Source organism: Vespula vulgaris, chromosome 13 (assembly GCF_905475345.1).
Source record: "Vespula vulgaris chromosome 13, iyVesVulg1.1, whole genome shotgun sequence".
NCBI classification, from domain to species: domain Eukaryota; kingdom Metazoa; phylum Arthropoda; class Insecta; order Hymenoptera; family Vespidae; genus Vespula; species Vespula vulgaris.
Window position 1 is genome coordinate 4,975,631 of NC_066598.1, and position 16,751 is coordinate 4,992,381.

General features: G+C 27.3%; 1 protein-coding gene across 2 annotated transcripts in view; it reads left to right on the plus strand.

The window, feature by feature from the left end:
• Positions 1 to 14,965, plus strand: part of LOC127068379 (GTP-binding protein Di-Ras2) — an 82,922-nt gene extending 67,957 nt beyond the window's left edge. The window contains exons 2-6 of one of the 2 annotated variants that reach the window (XM_051004480.1): positions 5,803 to 5,869; positions 6,398 to 6,799; positions 7,754 to 7,899; positions 8,011 to 8,276; positions 10,243 to 14,965. In XM_051004480.1, coding sequence (XP_050860437.1) covers positions 6,613 to 6,799; positions 7,754 to 7,899; positions 8,011 to 8,276; positions 10,243 to 10,447 — 804 coding nt within the window. In that variant the 5' untranslated portion in view covers positions 5,803 to 5,869; positions 6,398 to 6,612 and the 3' untranslated portion in view covers positions 10,448 to 14,965. Of the gene's footprint in view, positions 1 to 5,802; positions 6,800 to 7,753; positions 7,900 to 8,010; positions 8,277 to 10,242 lie in introns of both variants that reach the window. The other variant, XM_051004479.1, reaches the window with a different exon arrangement.
• The last annotated feature ends 1,786 nt before the right edge of the window (positions 14,966 to 16,751 follow it).

Here is a 16,751-nt window from a genome sequence, read left to right on the forward strand (position 1 = left end):
GAAGAAGAATAGATAAAAAAAATAAACATAAATAAAATAAAATTAAAAGGAGAACTATTTCGTTAAGAGAAAAATATATAAATAAATGTCAACAAAACCGTCCGAGAAATATTATTAGAAATATAATTAATTATTTAATTGTTTGTATCTTTTAAATTAGACTCGATTTCTTGTCTTTCTTTTTTCCCTTTTTTTTCTTTTCCCAAGGATGGACGATCGATATTTCTCGATGAAACATTTATAACTCCTTTTTTTATGGTGGTCAATGGTTAGGCTAGAAGTGGCATAGTTTATTAGCTACATTTTCCTCGGTAACAGCCCTTTAGAGAAGTAGCAAACACGCGCACACGCATACACGCAAATACACAGATCTACACAAATACACACGCACACTAATACATTACGAGAGATTCGCATTTCCCTTTGACGAGCTTCGCCGTTGCCATGGAAATTGAATGTCAGTTAGGGTGTACGTACGTACTTGGCCCTTTATACCATACTCCTGTTACCCAGGCTGCATGTGATCTCTTAGAACTCGTTTCTCTGATTGATTTTTACCTCAAGTTTTCTTCAAGAATTTATTCAATTGCTCATCGAATAAAAAAAAAAAATTAATGAATATCAGTTTCATGAACGAATATGTTCGATCCAATATCGATTAAAGATTAAAAAAGAAGAAAATAAAAGGAAATTATAATGTTTATTTTGAATTATTTATTAACTAGATAAAAATAATAATAATAATTATTCATTATGATTTCGTTACTACATAAAATAATAAATGTATATTAAGTTTTTCAGTAAATTAAACAAAAGAATTCAGTAGAAATGAATTTCAAATGAAAAAATTCGATGAGTAATTTGAAAATTTAAAACAAACAAGAAAGAAAAAGAAATTTATTCCAATTTGAAATTGTTCATTAATAATAATTGATAAGAAATAATATCTAGAAATAATAATGCAATAATGACTTTGTTAGTATAGAGAAGAAAAAATAATAATAATAATTAGATGAAATAAAAAATTCGTACGAAGTGAAGATGAAAAATGATAATGATAATAATAATAAAAAGAAGAAGAAGAAGAAGAAGAAGAATAATTAAATGGATTCGAGCGAGCAATAATTATACGAATAATTATAACGATAGTCTGCGAACGATGAGAACTTTCTCATTCTCCTTGTCAGTAATAAACGCTCATGCAATTAATCCTTTCGCTTGGTTTAACCAGTCTTAACGAAAAGAAAAATCTATGTATACATTTATACACACACACACATATATATATGTCTATATATACATATTCTTTCTCGTTTCTCATGAAATATATGTACATATGTACACACACACAGTTCTTATTTACTCTGATTACTCCAATAGGAATTTTACCGTTCAAGTTTACTTGGAAATATTTCATTCGTTATGAAAATTAAATATTTTAATGAGAAAATATTAAGAAAATATAAGTATTAAAAATATTAATCAAAAATTGACGTTTCTAATATAATAATCAATATTAAATTTAATATAATTATTAATAAAAACGTTGACTCCTTTATGTATTTTTCATCCTGTCGTATAATAATAAAATAATAATGATGGCGATGAAAAGAAAAAAAATTCAATTAAGAATTAAACAATTTAAAGTTCTATGATAAAAAAAAAGAAAAAATTCGTAATAAAACGAATAATGTAAGAATCAAATTAATGCTAATAATAAAACTGATAATATGAAAATCATTAAAAAAAGAAAAAAATACAAATTTAATAAATTAAGAAGTGAGATAAATTTTATTGCTAGAAAAAAACAATAAAAATAAAATAAAAAAAGTCATACCTACGAATATAATTCTTTATTTTAAACACAAACAATATGGAGACTTGGAATAATTGATTTTACAAGATTTACTTGGAGCAAGAAACAAAGCAAATGACAAAAAAAAGAAAATGTTTAAAGTGAAAACGAAAAAGAAAAAGGGAAGAAGAACAAACTTGATTAGTACCTTCGACAAATTCGCAGTTATTTAGATATTATTGAGAGATAGAAAGGAAAAATGGACGAAAAGTAGATAGTTGAGATCGTGTTGAGGTTAAGCGGCGAGAAGGAAAAGGTAGAGGAGGAGGAGAAGGAGGATGATGAGGATGAGGATGAGGAAGAGGGTAGTGAGGAGGTGAGAGACGCAATTACGGCTTTTCGTCGCGGCTAACGAGTTTCGTGATTAAAGCGTCGCTTTAAAACGGGACACCTGTCACGAGCAACGATTTTCCGCGTTGGAAACAGCCGCGGCCGTTTTCAACATTTTCGAGATAGGAATGAAAATAAAAAAGAAAAGGAAAAGACCAAAAAAAAAAGTAGAAGAAAAAATAAAAAGTACTCCAAAAATCCACCTGTAAACTTAAACGTCTCGACGTTCTCCTTCCCTCCTACTCTTTTTTTCTTTTTACTTTCTCATCGGATTCTAATCATGATTTTCATTCTAATAATCATCATCATCATCATCATGATCATCATCATCATCATCATCATCATCATCCTTATTATTATTATTATTAATATTATATCAAAAATTTTTTACTCTCTCGTTCAAAATAATACGTATGACTAGCGTGGATATTGTAAAAATTTTTTTACCATTACTTGTTGTGTTCGTTACAATTGTTCTTTTGGATCTGACACATGCGATGTACTTACGTACGTAATCCTATCGTTTTGGAACGAGCGAGAAAGCTTTTTGTTCCAATTCCAGTGACGGATGTAATGATTGACAATACCGTTATTATTTCTTGTTTCTAGAGCTCTTTTGTTTCTATTGCAAATTATTTTTGATAATTTACCGCTACTCTTTTGATATTTCTATCCTTTGATATTGCAATCTCCATTAAATAAGCTTTTCTCTCTCTCTCTCTCTCTCTCTCTCTCTCTCTCACTCACTCCCTCTCTCTCTATGTCTTTTTCCTTCTTATTAATCTGTTATTTAATCCATCTTTAAAATCTTATCTCAACATAGTTCATAATCTTGATTTTCCAGTATGTTTACCAGTGTATATTTGCAATATGATGTATATGTTAGTATAAGACAATTTCGGATTGCGAATTCTTGGTGTACACCTCTTCGATACAGCATTAATGCAACGATGCATTATGTTCCATCTATATAATCTGTTCCAGTTAGTAATTTGCATCATCCTACGTGCTCTATTGTTTCCCTGTATAGATTATCTTTTACATCTACCCAAGTCAATTAGTCTTTTCGATTTCGAAGATTAAATAGTTTCTTGTTACTATAACTTTGACCCTATATTATTTAAATGAATCCTTATGTTTATGGGGACGGGAGAAATTGTCTCGCTGTAAGTGATTTTTATAAGAGTTGTTTACGCATGTTTAAATCTTATATGATATTATATTGTTTGCTTTCTTGAGCAATTATTTTTTTTCTTAACTATATTGTGATCATATAAGTGTGAATCATTTCTATAAAAATTCTTTATCCATGTTTAGATTTTGCATGATAGTGTAATATTTACCATTTAGTGCTTTCTTGGACAATTAGTTTTTTTTTTGCTATATTGTAGTCCTTAGGTATGAACCATTTTTATAAAAATTGTTTATCCATGTGTGGATCTTGCATAATATTATAATGTTTACTATTTAGTAATTTTTTGGACAATTATTCTTCTTTTTTTACTACGTCGTGATTATATAGGTATCCTTTTGTGTTTTCTTATTATAGGTTGAGTGATAAATATTGTTTCTGTACTTTGACGACTGCTTGATGAAATGACGTGGTTTTGTTATTGTAAATAGTTTCGTAACATTCCTATTTCTGTATTGTGATATAGTGTCTGTATGTCTATTAATTCTCTTTCTCCTTTCTCTCTGCTTATTGTGATTAGTTCAATGCAAAAGTTCGTTCGAGTAGTTTTGGGTTATTGGTAAGTTTTGTTCGGTTTAGTCTGGTTTAGTTCTTCTAGAGATATGTTTTGGACCATCTGACTGTTCCGAATGAGTAGGTCAGAACTGATATAACATACGTATTAATTGTATTTGTATTAAAAGGATTTTTGACGTTGTGTTCTGATATGACTATGTAAATGAGTCTCCACTTTTATTTTTTTTTTTTAATTAATGTTTTCTTGTATTTTCTGCTATTATTTTTTAATACGTTTATATTTGTGTTTTGTTTGTTACGAATATTTTGATATCATCATCATCATCATTATTATCATCATTATTGTAGTCGTAGTCGTTATTATTATTATTATTATTATTATTATTATTTTTGTTGCTGTTGTTGCTGCTGTTGCTGTTATAATGAATATTTTTTTTCTGGTACATAATAAAAATTTATAACATACATACACACATACACACAGAGTTAGTAATAGTGTATCTTTGTATATTTTATAGATATATTTATATATATTATATATATTTATATATTTATTTATGTATATTATAAATAAATTATGATAATGATATTTAATTATATAATATTAATCATCTATAAAAATATTAGGTAAATTAAATAATTTAATATCGTTAAATGTCATTTTAATCCTTTAAGGCATTTGTGGGAACTAATCGTACACAAAGATGTTTTGTGAAACATTATGACTAAACATTGCAATGGATTTATATATTATTATTATTATTATTATTATTTATTATTATTATTATTATTATTATTAATTTTGTAAATTATTATTTCTTAACTTTCTTTTACATAATTATAATGAATATTTAATCGTACGAGATGTTGAATTAGTAAAAATAACGGTTTTAGAACATTCTTAATTTATTTAATTAGGCTTTCTTTAACTTTTACTTTCTAGTTTAATTCTTATTTTTTTATTTAAGTTTTTTTTATTTTTCTAATCAGGTTTTATCTAATTTATTTTATTACTACATATTAATTTATAATTAGTTCATCTATTACTTCTTCATATATTTATGTTCATCTTCAAATTTATTATTGCTATTACTTAATTTAATTAACTCATGATGGACATATAATAATATATTTAATTATTTTTTATCAAGAAATTATATTCTCGTTTCAACCAGTTTGTTAATTATTAATAATATTCAGCATAATTATTATGAAAATAATTATAAGTTCCTACCGAAAAAAAAAAATTAAATTATTAATATAGATACGTATTAAAAAAAATCAAGTATTATTAGGTAGTATCAAGAGAATAATAAAAAAAAGAAAGAAAAAAAAATTAGTAAACTGTACAGATATATAAGTCTTACCCATCCCCTACATTTTGAACAAGGACAATTAATTAATAATAGACAGCGAAGGTCTCTAAACCGTAAAGTAAAAGGACAAAATTTAATAGAATATTTGTAAGAAAATTTTATAAGAGAAAATGTTCGATATATTCGTAAGAAACACATAAATCGTTGTGCCGGACAAGCCACGATTTTTCCTTTCGCTTTCATAATACCTTTGGGGATAAAGAGAAGAGAGGGTGGTACTACTCGATAAATTACGGCCATAGAAAAAGAAACTGCAAGAACATTTCACCGTCTCGCGAAACTAAGCGCTTTTTTCTCCTCTTCGTTTTTTCTTTTTCTTTTTTTACCCTCCACCTCTTTCGTAAACTCCTTCGAACAAAGTTAAGTTTTGTGAAAGGGGTGTGAAAGGGGTATTTGTACATAAGGATAAAAAGTAAAATGGCTTCCACTTAAACTTTCTATAAAGTATCATCGTAACTCAAATCGTAGATCTACGTGACATAATTCTTTCCAACCAAATGTTAACTTTGTTTCTTTTATTTGTTTGTTTACAGAAATGAAAGGGATACTAAGACAGCCATCTTGGATCTAATCATCGAACATTTCGACTAGCGAAGTTAGGTAAAATATTGTATTTTGAAGACAAAAGTTAAAAAAAAGAAAAAGTTATCGATCTTATTCATAAGATTTCATTAATTTTTCATTTGATCATTAACCTGATTATTTGAACTCAATCGAAAAATTCCTTTCTCCGAAATTATATTAAAAATTTCTCGAAGGCAAAGTTTCAAGAAAATTATTATTCCGTATGAACTAGACCACTTAGATTCCCATAATAATTTCGAACAGTTCTCAGTTTAAAGAGTACCCAGAGAGTTCTTTCTGGATTAAGAAGTGAATAGAGAAGAAGTAAGAAAAGAAAAAAGAAAAAGAAAGAAAAAAAAGAAGAAGAAGAAGAAAAGCGAATCAGGAATTCAGTTTGTCGGGAGGAGAAGATTCTTGATAACGATTGATCGATCGATTAATAGATCGATCTCTCGTGTTTAAGAGAAGAAAAAAAGAGGAGCAGTAGTAACACGTTCCTGATCGTTGATAAGAGCTAGAGAAGAAAAAAAAACGGATTAATATCGAAGCAATTTCTTTTCCCAGCCAGCCATATTGGATTTCGTTGAGGTTGCTAAAGTAAAAGCGGATATCCTTTCTGCTGGTACCTGGTAATGCCTTGCCTTCCTGAATTGACGAGCAAGTAGGTAATCGCTGAATAAAAAAAAAAAAGAAGAAATAGAGAGAAAGAGAGAAAGTGAAAGAAAAAAAAAGAAAAAATAATACGCCGTCGGCCACGGCCACCGTCGGCGACCGACAATATGGCCGACCATGAAAGAATCAGATTGGTCGTCCTCGGTGGCGCTGCTGTCGGTAAGAGCGCCATTATACGTCGTCTATTAGGACAAGGTTTTAGTGAGAGATACAGGCCAACTGTCGAGGATTTATATTCAAGAGAATGTGTTCTTGGAAATCTAACTCTCAAAGTCGATCTTCTCGACACTACTGGTGAGTATAATATAAAAAAAAAATCGATTGATTTCATTTAAAAACGTCGTGTAGGTCTAATATACTTTCTAGATCATCAGTTTCCAAAGTCCGCAAACCATAAAAATAGGACCCGTAATGTCAGATCATCCCCGATCTTAAATTTATCGAGATGATGAATTGATCGAATTACAAGAAAATATTTATCGCAATAATTCCTTAATTGATTTTTATAAAGGATTATCATCACAGGATTCTCCAAAATTGCGCAAACATGCTCCACAAATGTTTTCATTATTTGGAAGCACTTATATATGCGAAAAGATCCTTAATCATAAGTATTGATATTAATAATGAATATTAATAATCTCAATCCAAAATTAGAAATCAAAATTAACTGATGAACATTTACAAGCAGTGTGAAGAATACAATCAATCGACTTGGTATCAAAGCTAAATAATATTATTAAAAGAAAACAACAACTGCACAGATCACACATTTTAGATTGATGAATTTATTATTTTTTTCTTCTTTTTTTTTTTAAATTATTTTTGTTAATTATGTTTGAAATGTGTTAATAAACAGTTTGTAATAAAAAATCATTATTATCATAAATAAAGAATGATTACGTTATAAAATTAGCATAATATTTTCCTTTATGTTTAATTTTTTATCGATTTGAACATAATTTTCCATAACACTTTTTTCTTGGCCTACCAAATATTTTGGAATTTACGATTTGACCTACTTTGGTAAAACTTTAGGAACCTCCGCTTTAAATCCTAAAAATATCGTTCGTTCTTATATAAATTTATCTATAAAGAGTGTAAGTTACTTTACTTTAAGTAGGAAATCTGTTTTCTATAAAAAAAAAAAATGAAAGAAAAAAGAAAAAATCGATATTATCTTAATTCAATAATAAAACATTTTGATAAATTGATTTGATAATTGAATTTGATTTTCACGTTTCACAGGGGACTTGCAATTTCCAGCTATGAGAAGATTGAGCATAGCCACGGCTCATGCTTTTCTTCTCGTTTATGCTATAACATCGTCGCCCAGTTTTGAATGTGTTAAACGATGTTTCGAAGAAGTTAGAGAACAACGTACGGACTTCCAGGTATTGGAATATCAATTAATAACATATAAAGAATATTGTGTCTAGGATTAAAGCCTAGACCATCGGTTCTAAACATTCATTTCCTATTTAGTTAAAACTATTTTCAAATAGGAAGTACCAATAGTGGTAGCTGGTAACAAACATGATCTCGCTGCAACACGTAGAGAAGTACCGATCGAGGATGTAAGCGAATGGCTTTTCTGCGAATTACCAAAACTTCGGGCAAAGGTGATGGAGTGTTCGGCTAAAGACGATTACAATATAAAGGATATATTTAGGTGTTTCGTAACGCTATCAAGAATCGTACCAAAAAATCCAACTGGAGATTCTGACGAATCAGGATTGAGAAGGAGATGTTCGGCTTATGGTTCACGAAGGTATATACAAATTATTTATTAGGTTTATGGTTTTTAAAGAAATTTTTCCAACGGCCTTGGCCGCTTCTAATTTAATCGAGTCTTTTTTTTTAACGCGGATCTAAAGAACAAACGGATTCTACGGAGAGTCTATCCATCGTTACACGGTTTTGAACAACCATGTCAATTTATACGCCAATATGATCCGCGAAAAACTAGTTGCAAGCTAGTTCAACAACGTTGATGTACGGTCGTTTTCTTTCTTTCCTTTTTTTTCTTTTTTTTTTTTCTTTTCCCTTTTTTCTTTTTTTTTATTGCAACGTTATAATTGGAAAAATATCGTGACGTTATGAACGACCATTTCGGAGGTAACATTGTTCCTCGCTAAAAAAGGAAATAATAAACATGTACATGAGTACATAAATATTGAAAATATTTTTAATTATAGACTAGAAAAAAGAAAACAAGTCGTTTCTATTTATCTGATCAATATATTTATTAATAATTGATAAGTATTTTTTCAAACAAATCGGGTCAGTATGTACGAATGTTTTGATCAACATAAATAATTCAATTGATAGCACTGTATCAGGATTGATCAATAAAAATAATAGCGACTACTTGTATTACGTAGTTACTGTTATTTTATTATAAATTGTGATCATTTATTTAATGTATTGATTAAAAATGTTTAAAATATCAACATTCAAAAAAAAATTATATCCATTACAAAAAAGAGTTCGTATAGTTTGTCATAATTTCGACACAAATTAATTGATGATAGTGTACGTAAGTACATATCAAAAGAAAAAGGAAAGGAATAACAATGTTATTGTAAAGAATAAATTCTCAATGAAATATTCAAAATTTCATCATTCGTCGAAGAAGTTATAATTTTGGAAAAAAAAAGACAATTGATTAACACTGACAATGAATTAACACTGACAATTGACAATGAATTAACATGATTAACAAATACGCGTATTTGTCAATTTAAATAATTAAAAAAAGATAAAGAAAAAAACGTTTTTATTATAGAATACTGTTCGAGCTTATCGAAGTAATATGAAAAGCTGTTATGGCATTCCAAAAGGTGTTTATGTATTCGTCTCGACGAATGAAAGCTGAATATGCGCGCGCGCGCATGCAAACGAAAATTCTTTTCCGGAATTTCGATCACAAGTTTTAACTGCCTCTCGCTCGCAGACTTCCGTTTAATTGCGATCTATTGTACGTCCTACGTCAATCTACAAGAATGTATTTCCATTAAGCGATCAACTAATCTCGAAGCTACTCGCGTTCCCTAAACTAAACAAGTAAACTTTCAAAACGTTTGTGCAACGAACTTTTTGGTCATCGTCATTATTATGAATATATTATAACAATTTAAAGCGTAACACAATTAAGTTTGTTGTCAATTAAAAACGAAATTTTCGTGGAAAAAGATTTTAATAATTTCTTTATAAATTAGTTTATGCCTTGCGTTAAATAATGGTAATATAAAAATGTAAGAATAAAAGAAAGGAAAAACGAATATGAAAAGAAAAATTATTTTATTTTTATTTCCTTATATCTACACACACACACACATTACATATAAAATATATATATATATATATATATATATATATTAATATATTTAAATACATATAATGTAAAATTATCATTTATGTTTTTTATTTTCTTCTTTTGTTACATTAATTTTCTTTTATCTTTTGTTATTTTTTATTCATTTACTTTTTTTATATCTTTTTTAATTAATAAAACGAGTAAAATATTTTCTATATCATTAAATTTTATAGATATAAATTTGATAAATGTCAAAACAAAATATTTTTATTTTTTTAAAAATCTATTTTTCTTTCGTTCTCTATTTTTTCTTTTTTTTTTTATATTTATATATCAAGAAGTGATATAAAGAATCAATATAAAGTTTTCGTTGCAGAAATAAAAATTCTCCTAATATCTTTTTATGTAATTTTCGAAGATCCGGCAGTCCAGGAAGCAGATCAGGAAGCGCTGGTTCAGGAAGCCCTCAACCACAATTGGTTGCGACCCAAAATGTCAATGTGGTAACCACAACGGAGGAAGTGAAAAGCAAACCTCGAAGTCGTAGTTTGATCAGACGTGCCTCGAGAAAAACAAAGCAACAAATTCGAGACTCTCATGCGGATGACTGCAATATTTCTTAAAGCGATTTAACGAAAAAGAAAAAGGATACATAATGAAAGAAAGAAAGAAAAAAAAAGAAACGAATGTGATGTCACGTTCGTTCTTTTTCGAAAAATAATCTTGTCGATCGTCGACTCGCCGAACTTGTTATTAATCAAAATCAGAGAGGATAGATCAGGATAGAGAATCACGTGGTTAATGAAAAAAATGGATCTCTCAAATTTTGAAGATCTGCAGAAAATAAAATTAAAAAAAAAAGAAAAAAGAAGTAAGAAGAGAGGAATGAAAGAGGAACGGAAAGAAGTCCTATAATTTGTTGTCTTTTGAATTAAAAACAATGGATTTGTTTTACGTAAAAAATCGTAATTGGCAATTTTTCTTCTTTGGAATCAAAATTCAAGTTCAAATCAAAATAAAAGAAAATTTTCTTTTTTACTTAAAATTGTAAAGGAAAAAATTGGTTTTTTAATTAAAATTGAACTAGAAGAAAATTTTTGTTTTTATATTAAAATTATAAATAAAAAACAGAAGGAAAAAAGGAAGTTTGGTTCATAATTAAAATTATGAAAAAGGCTCATAAAGAGAAACTAAAATCAGTTCGGAATAGAAAAATATTAAGAAAGAAAAAGATCTATAATCCAAACAAATTCTGCATAATAAGCTTCCTTGCTTTACAAAAGTAATATTAATTACTATGTGGTATCAAATAAATGACTACATGTAAAATAAATTGTAATGACGTAACGATAAATGTATGTATGCGTGTGTGTGTGTGTGTATGCGTATGTGCGAGAAAATAAAATAATATTACAGATTGTGAAAGAGAAAAACGAAAGAGAGAAACAAAAAAGAGAAAAGAAAAAAAGAAATTTAATTTTCTCTTTGTCGATTCGTTATCTCTTTCTTTCATATAGTTTAAACGTTCGATCGTTTCTTCTATGAAAAAAAGAAAAAAAGAAAAAAAAGAAAAAAGAACACAATAAAAAAGATGAAAAGAAAAAGATTTTAAACAAAGTTCGCTTTTGTCATTGCAAGCAAAAATATATATATATTAAATATATAATAAATAAATATATTAAATTATATCAAGATACCATGTAGAGAACATCGTTGGTATGTATCTATTTAATTTAAGCATCCTAAGCTTTGAAATCTTATTCTTGTTGTATTGTTATATATATAAATAATATATAATATATAAATTATATTATAATACATATATATGTATACATAATATTAATAATAATAACAATAACATTAATAATAATAATATTAATAATAATAAAAAAGACCTTCCATTCGATGCACAATTTTTCCAACAAAAATTCAGAGAAATATTTATTCGTATCTATAGATTTATTCGTATCTTACGATTATTATCAGGATATTAATATTTCTAATATTTTCATGAAATGTCGATGTCACGAATGTCGATTAACGCTTAAATAATAGAAACGATCGATAGGACAAGGTCGAGAGGCACATTTAAAGATATTAATCCTTTGTACTGAAACGTTGCTTCAATTGTGGTCAATAGATCGTCCATTTATAATTATATTAATAAAAATCTGTATAAATTTCGATATAACAATTTTAATTTATATATAATAATTTTCGTACGAGTATTATTTATTTGCTATCATGTAAAAAATGTTTTTAACGACCCTACAGAAATGCAAAAAAATACGCTGAGTACAAAGGGTTAAATATTTAAAGAAAAAAAAGAAAAAAAGAAAAGAAATTTGTCGTTAAAATGCAAGAAAATCGATGCACAAATGGGATTGAAAAAGTACGATCGATTCGACACGATCGATTCAAACACACGAAGTCAAACGTATACACATATACATATATACAGAGAACCACGTAGAACAGATTCATTTATGAGATAAATAATAATTAAAATGTTACCTGCGAAGACTAATTATTTTTATTACCGATTATAGAAGAATAAAATTTGGATGTCTTGAGCGAAAAATAGAAAGCAATTAATTAATTGATTAATTGAATAAATAAATAATTAATTAATTACTTAATTAATTAATTAATTAATTGTACGATATGTTTCAATAACAGATATGATAAGCTTTTGATGAATGATTGCTTGGTGATAAAAAAAAGTAAAGGAATAAAAAAAAGACAAAAAAGAAAAAAATAGATGATACCTTTATCAACGTGCATAAAATAAAATAAGTAACTGCACCTCGTGAATAAATTAATAATTAATAACAAATTTAACTTAACAAAATAGTCGAGATCCGAGAACATACAAAAAGTCGACGAACACAAAGCTGCTGACGTCATATATAACAGTCAGGAGCACATTATAATTAACTTGTAACAAATGGTACGTAACCGGAACGTGCCATTATGTGCCATTATTGAATACTGATTAATTATTCAACGTGTATCGTTCACATAGATATTAAGATATTCGATGTTACGTGTATGTACTTACGTACATCCCCTTTTCTTTTAATTAATTCCATTTTCCTTATAGTTTTTTCTTTTTTTTAATTTGTCAATCTAAACACAAAAATCATTTCTAAAATTTTTAACTCGTGGGGTAAAATAGATCACTCGCGCATTACAACTATATTAACGTTTGAGATAAAAAAAAATTACCAAAAAAACAAAAAAGAAAAAAAATAATGAGCATATATATTATTATTAAATATAAATATACTTGATAATTAAAATTTATAATTAACCGTCCCATATATAAAAAAAAAAATATGTGCAAAGAAACAAATATAAACACGAAAATAAAAGTAAATGTATAAACATAAAGAAAAAGATAAAGATGAATTATCAGTGTCGTCGACAAGGTAGATATCCTTGTTAAATCACGAATACGCTTAAACGGATACTTGGTAAAACGTTCTAATTATATACATACAACGTGTGTGTGTGTGTATGCGATTTTTGTACTTCGACATTTTAATGCGATAGAGAGCTTTTCAATAACTACATTTTCAATAATTGTTGATTGCGTGTACACGTTAAAAATTCGTTTATCTCGTCTTTATTCCGTCGCAAGAATCTTATATTCTAATTTATTAATTGATTATATGAAACTGTCATCTATATATATATATAACGATACACACACATGTAAGCTATCCAAAGTACGATTAACCAATAAAATCAATGCTTTAAAAAAAATCATCTCGAAAGAAAAAAGGCACAAAAATATTTCAACAACGCTGATTTGTCCGTTTCGTGTGTATCGTTCTAAGACAATGTCATTGATCGTAATCAATGAAATTAATTATAATCAATTACGATAATGAAAAAATAGTTAAGAAATTTAAAATGAAGAAAAAAAAACACAAAAAAAAGAAACAAACAGATCGTCTCGCTATAATTGCGTAACTTTGTGTAGAGATAATAGAAAAAAAAAAAACTGTCGTCCAATAGGATCTTCGATGTCGCTTTCCAATTTCTTAACGTACTTACAAAATATTTTTCATCTTAATTTATCGTATTTGTTAGCTATATATCGCAAAACAAGCGGATCGTCCGGGTATAACAATGTAAATAAAAATTTTCTGATCGTGATCCAGGGTCGAGTGTGACCTATGCAAGATGTAAGGGACGCCGCTCGATGTCAAGGACGTCCATGACAAAAGCACTTACATATATATAAAGAATTTTTTAATATTGCACTTTCACTAGAAGCAGTTTTTTCGAGAAGTCGAAAAATATTCTTTACAAACATCATGAAGTAGCGTTTAATAAGTTTACATTAAATCGTTTTAATATTGATTCTGTCACATTAAATAGTGGTATTTTGTGCTTTTTCATAGCACTTAAATATACCTATATTTTCTTTATTTAAATTATATCTATTTTGAAATAGAATTACAAGTAACCAAGTAATAAAAATAATTCTATGATTCCGTATAAATTCTTGCATAAGGGTATCGAGCATCCGACCTGTCATGATCTATTATATTCTTTCGTAATTGTTCGGGATTTACGAACAATATGGCGCTCGTAGATTGACGCCAAGTACTATTATATCACATATATGATATATATATATATAAACATCAAACTTCTATGTATCTATAAATATATATATATATATATACATTTGTATATATAAATAATTATTATATTAAGCTATTACATTTCTCTGTTAATATTTAAGTAAATGAGAGAGGCTAAGCTACAAATCAAAAGAAGTAATTCAATCTTTAAGAGACATGCTATATGCTAATTACCTGTCTGTCTTTTTAGAAGTATTACGAATAATACAACATAGGAAGCATGTGAATTCCTATTGGCTATCGGCGAACATATTAAAAACAATTTATTTATAAACAAAATATTAATTAGTTAGATAAAATCAAAAAATTCCAAACTTTTCTTCGCACTAAGTTCAAAGATATACATCTATGTACTTCACTGTTCACCATATTTAATCAAAGTAACGAAGCTTTCTATTGATTGAATCTTAAAAGCAAGATTTTTCGCGCGTTCGTTATATATATATATATATATATATATATATATATATATATATATATATATATATATATAAAAGAAAAAAGAGGTATCGACGCAATCAGAATTGAAGTTATTATCTATGTCTTTACTATATCTATCTGCTATAAAAAAAAAAAAAATGATCGAAACTATTTCTAATCTAATACGATCGACTTATCTTTAAATTTCGCCGCTCTCTCATCTCTCTCTCTCTCTCTCTCTCTCTCTCTCTCTCTCTCTCTCTTTCTCTGTCCGATAATTCTTCTTTCTTTGTAACAAATCTCGATCATTATGAAGTGTATTTCATGAAACAAATGAACATTTACTTACCATATTTTTCGATTCTTTACGTTGCCAATTCTGTCCAGAATTGTTAAGAAAAAATAATACAATAATATAATAATTAATTTATAAGAAAATAACGATTATCTTCATATTCTTTTATGCTAATAAAAAATAATTAATTAATATGAAATTCCTTGCAAGTTATCGTTACAAAGAACTGACAATTAATGATTCAGTTACTTCCGTAACTTGTCGGTATCTGTAACTAGTAACACGATGTTGCTGATTAATTCAAATTTTAAAGTATGAAAGTTAACTGAACTCATTGAAATTGAAAATGATTTTAAACATATGAATTAGACTTCATAATAATTATTTTTTTCACGCCATTTTACTTTATCAAAAATGTTTAATAAAGAAAAAATGGGATTTTATGACTGTGCATACACGAAACTTTAATATAAGAAATTTTTATGCAAATATTTGGACAAGATAAAGGAAATCTTGAAAAAAATCAATTAAAATCGATGAATTTTCTTGTGAAAATATTTGAACAGTTATTAGAATTATTTAACAAAATTTTAAAATAAATCAAGCGAATCAAAATCGGCGATTTATCGTTTAAATAAATTGATAAACGAGCGCGATTTTTATTCGTGTTTCTACCATGAAAAATGATCTCAGAGGACGGACCAAGAAAAACGGCAAAAACCGTAAAGTACTGATTTACCATCGAGCTTAAGAAATAGTAATACAAAGAAACCGATTTTGAATCGTTTGATTATTAAAGAAGGTAGCGTAACTTGAAAACAAATTAATTAATTAATTAATAATGTGTTGTTGTTACTAAAAAAAGAAGAATATCTTCGACCAATTTTAATGAATGTCTTGCTGTTCTTCTAAATGTAAGCACAACTACTGATTCTTTGCACGCTATAAAAACTATACTTAATATTTCAAAATGGGAACGAGAAATAATAAAAATTTAGTTTTAATTTTCCATATCTTTCATTCTTTCTGAGTAGATTAGAAAAAAATATATATATATATTTAAATAAATAAGTCGACGGGCTTCTAATTTTCTAATCAAAATCTCAAATATTCCCTTAAAAAATATAGGTTCAAATTAATCGTTTAAACTCTCCATATTAGTAAATGAATTCCATGTATTCAATGTATCGATAACCAGAAGAATTATTAAAAATAAGATCTCCTGGGATAAGAATTTATTTTACTATTATTTTTCATCTCACGTGATGAAGTAATTAATTTAAACTTAGATGTTACTTTAAATATATATATATATATATATATATATACATGTGTGTGTGTATGTGTGTGTATACATATCATATACATACACACACACACACACATATATATTGATATATAATATATATATTATAAGATCAATGTTGTATTAATTTCATACAATTTAACGATTTCATTTAGTACATAACTATCTATATTGACATATTGTTACATATATTGTATTAATCCAAAATTAAGTTCGTCCATCGATAATCAAATAAGAAAGCTATATGG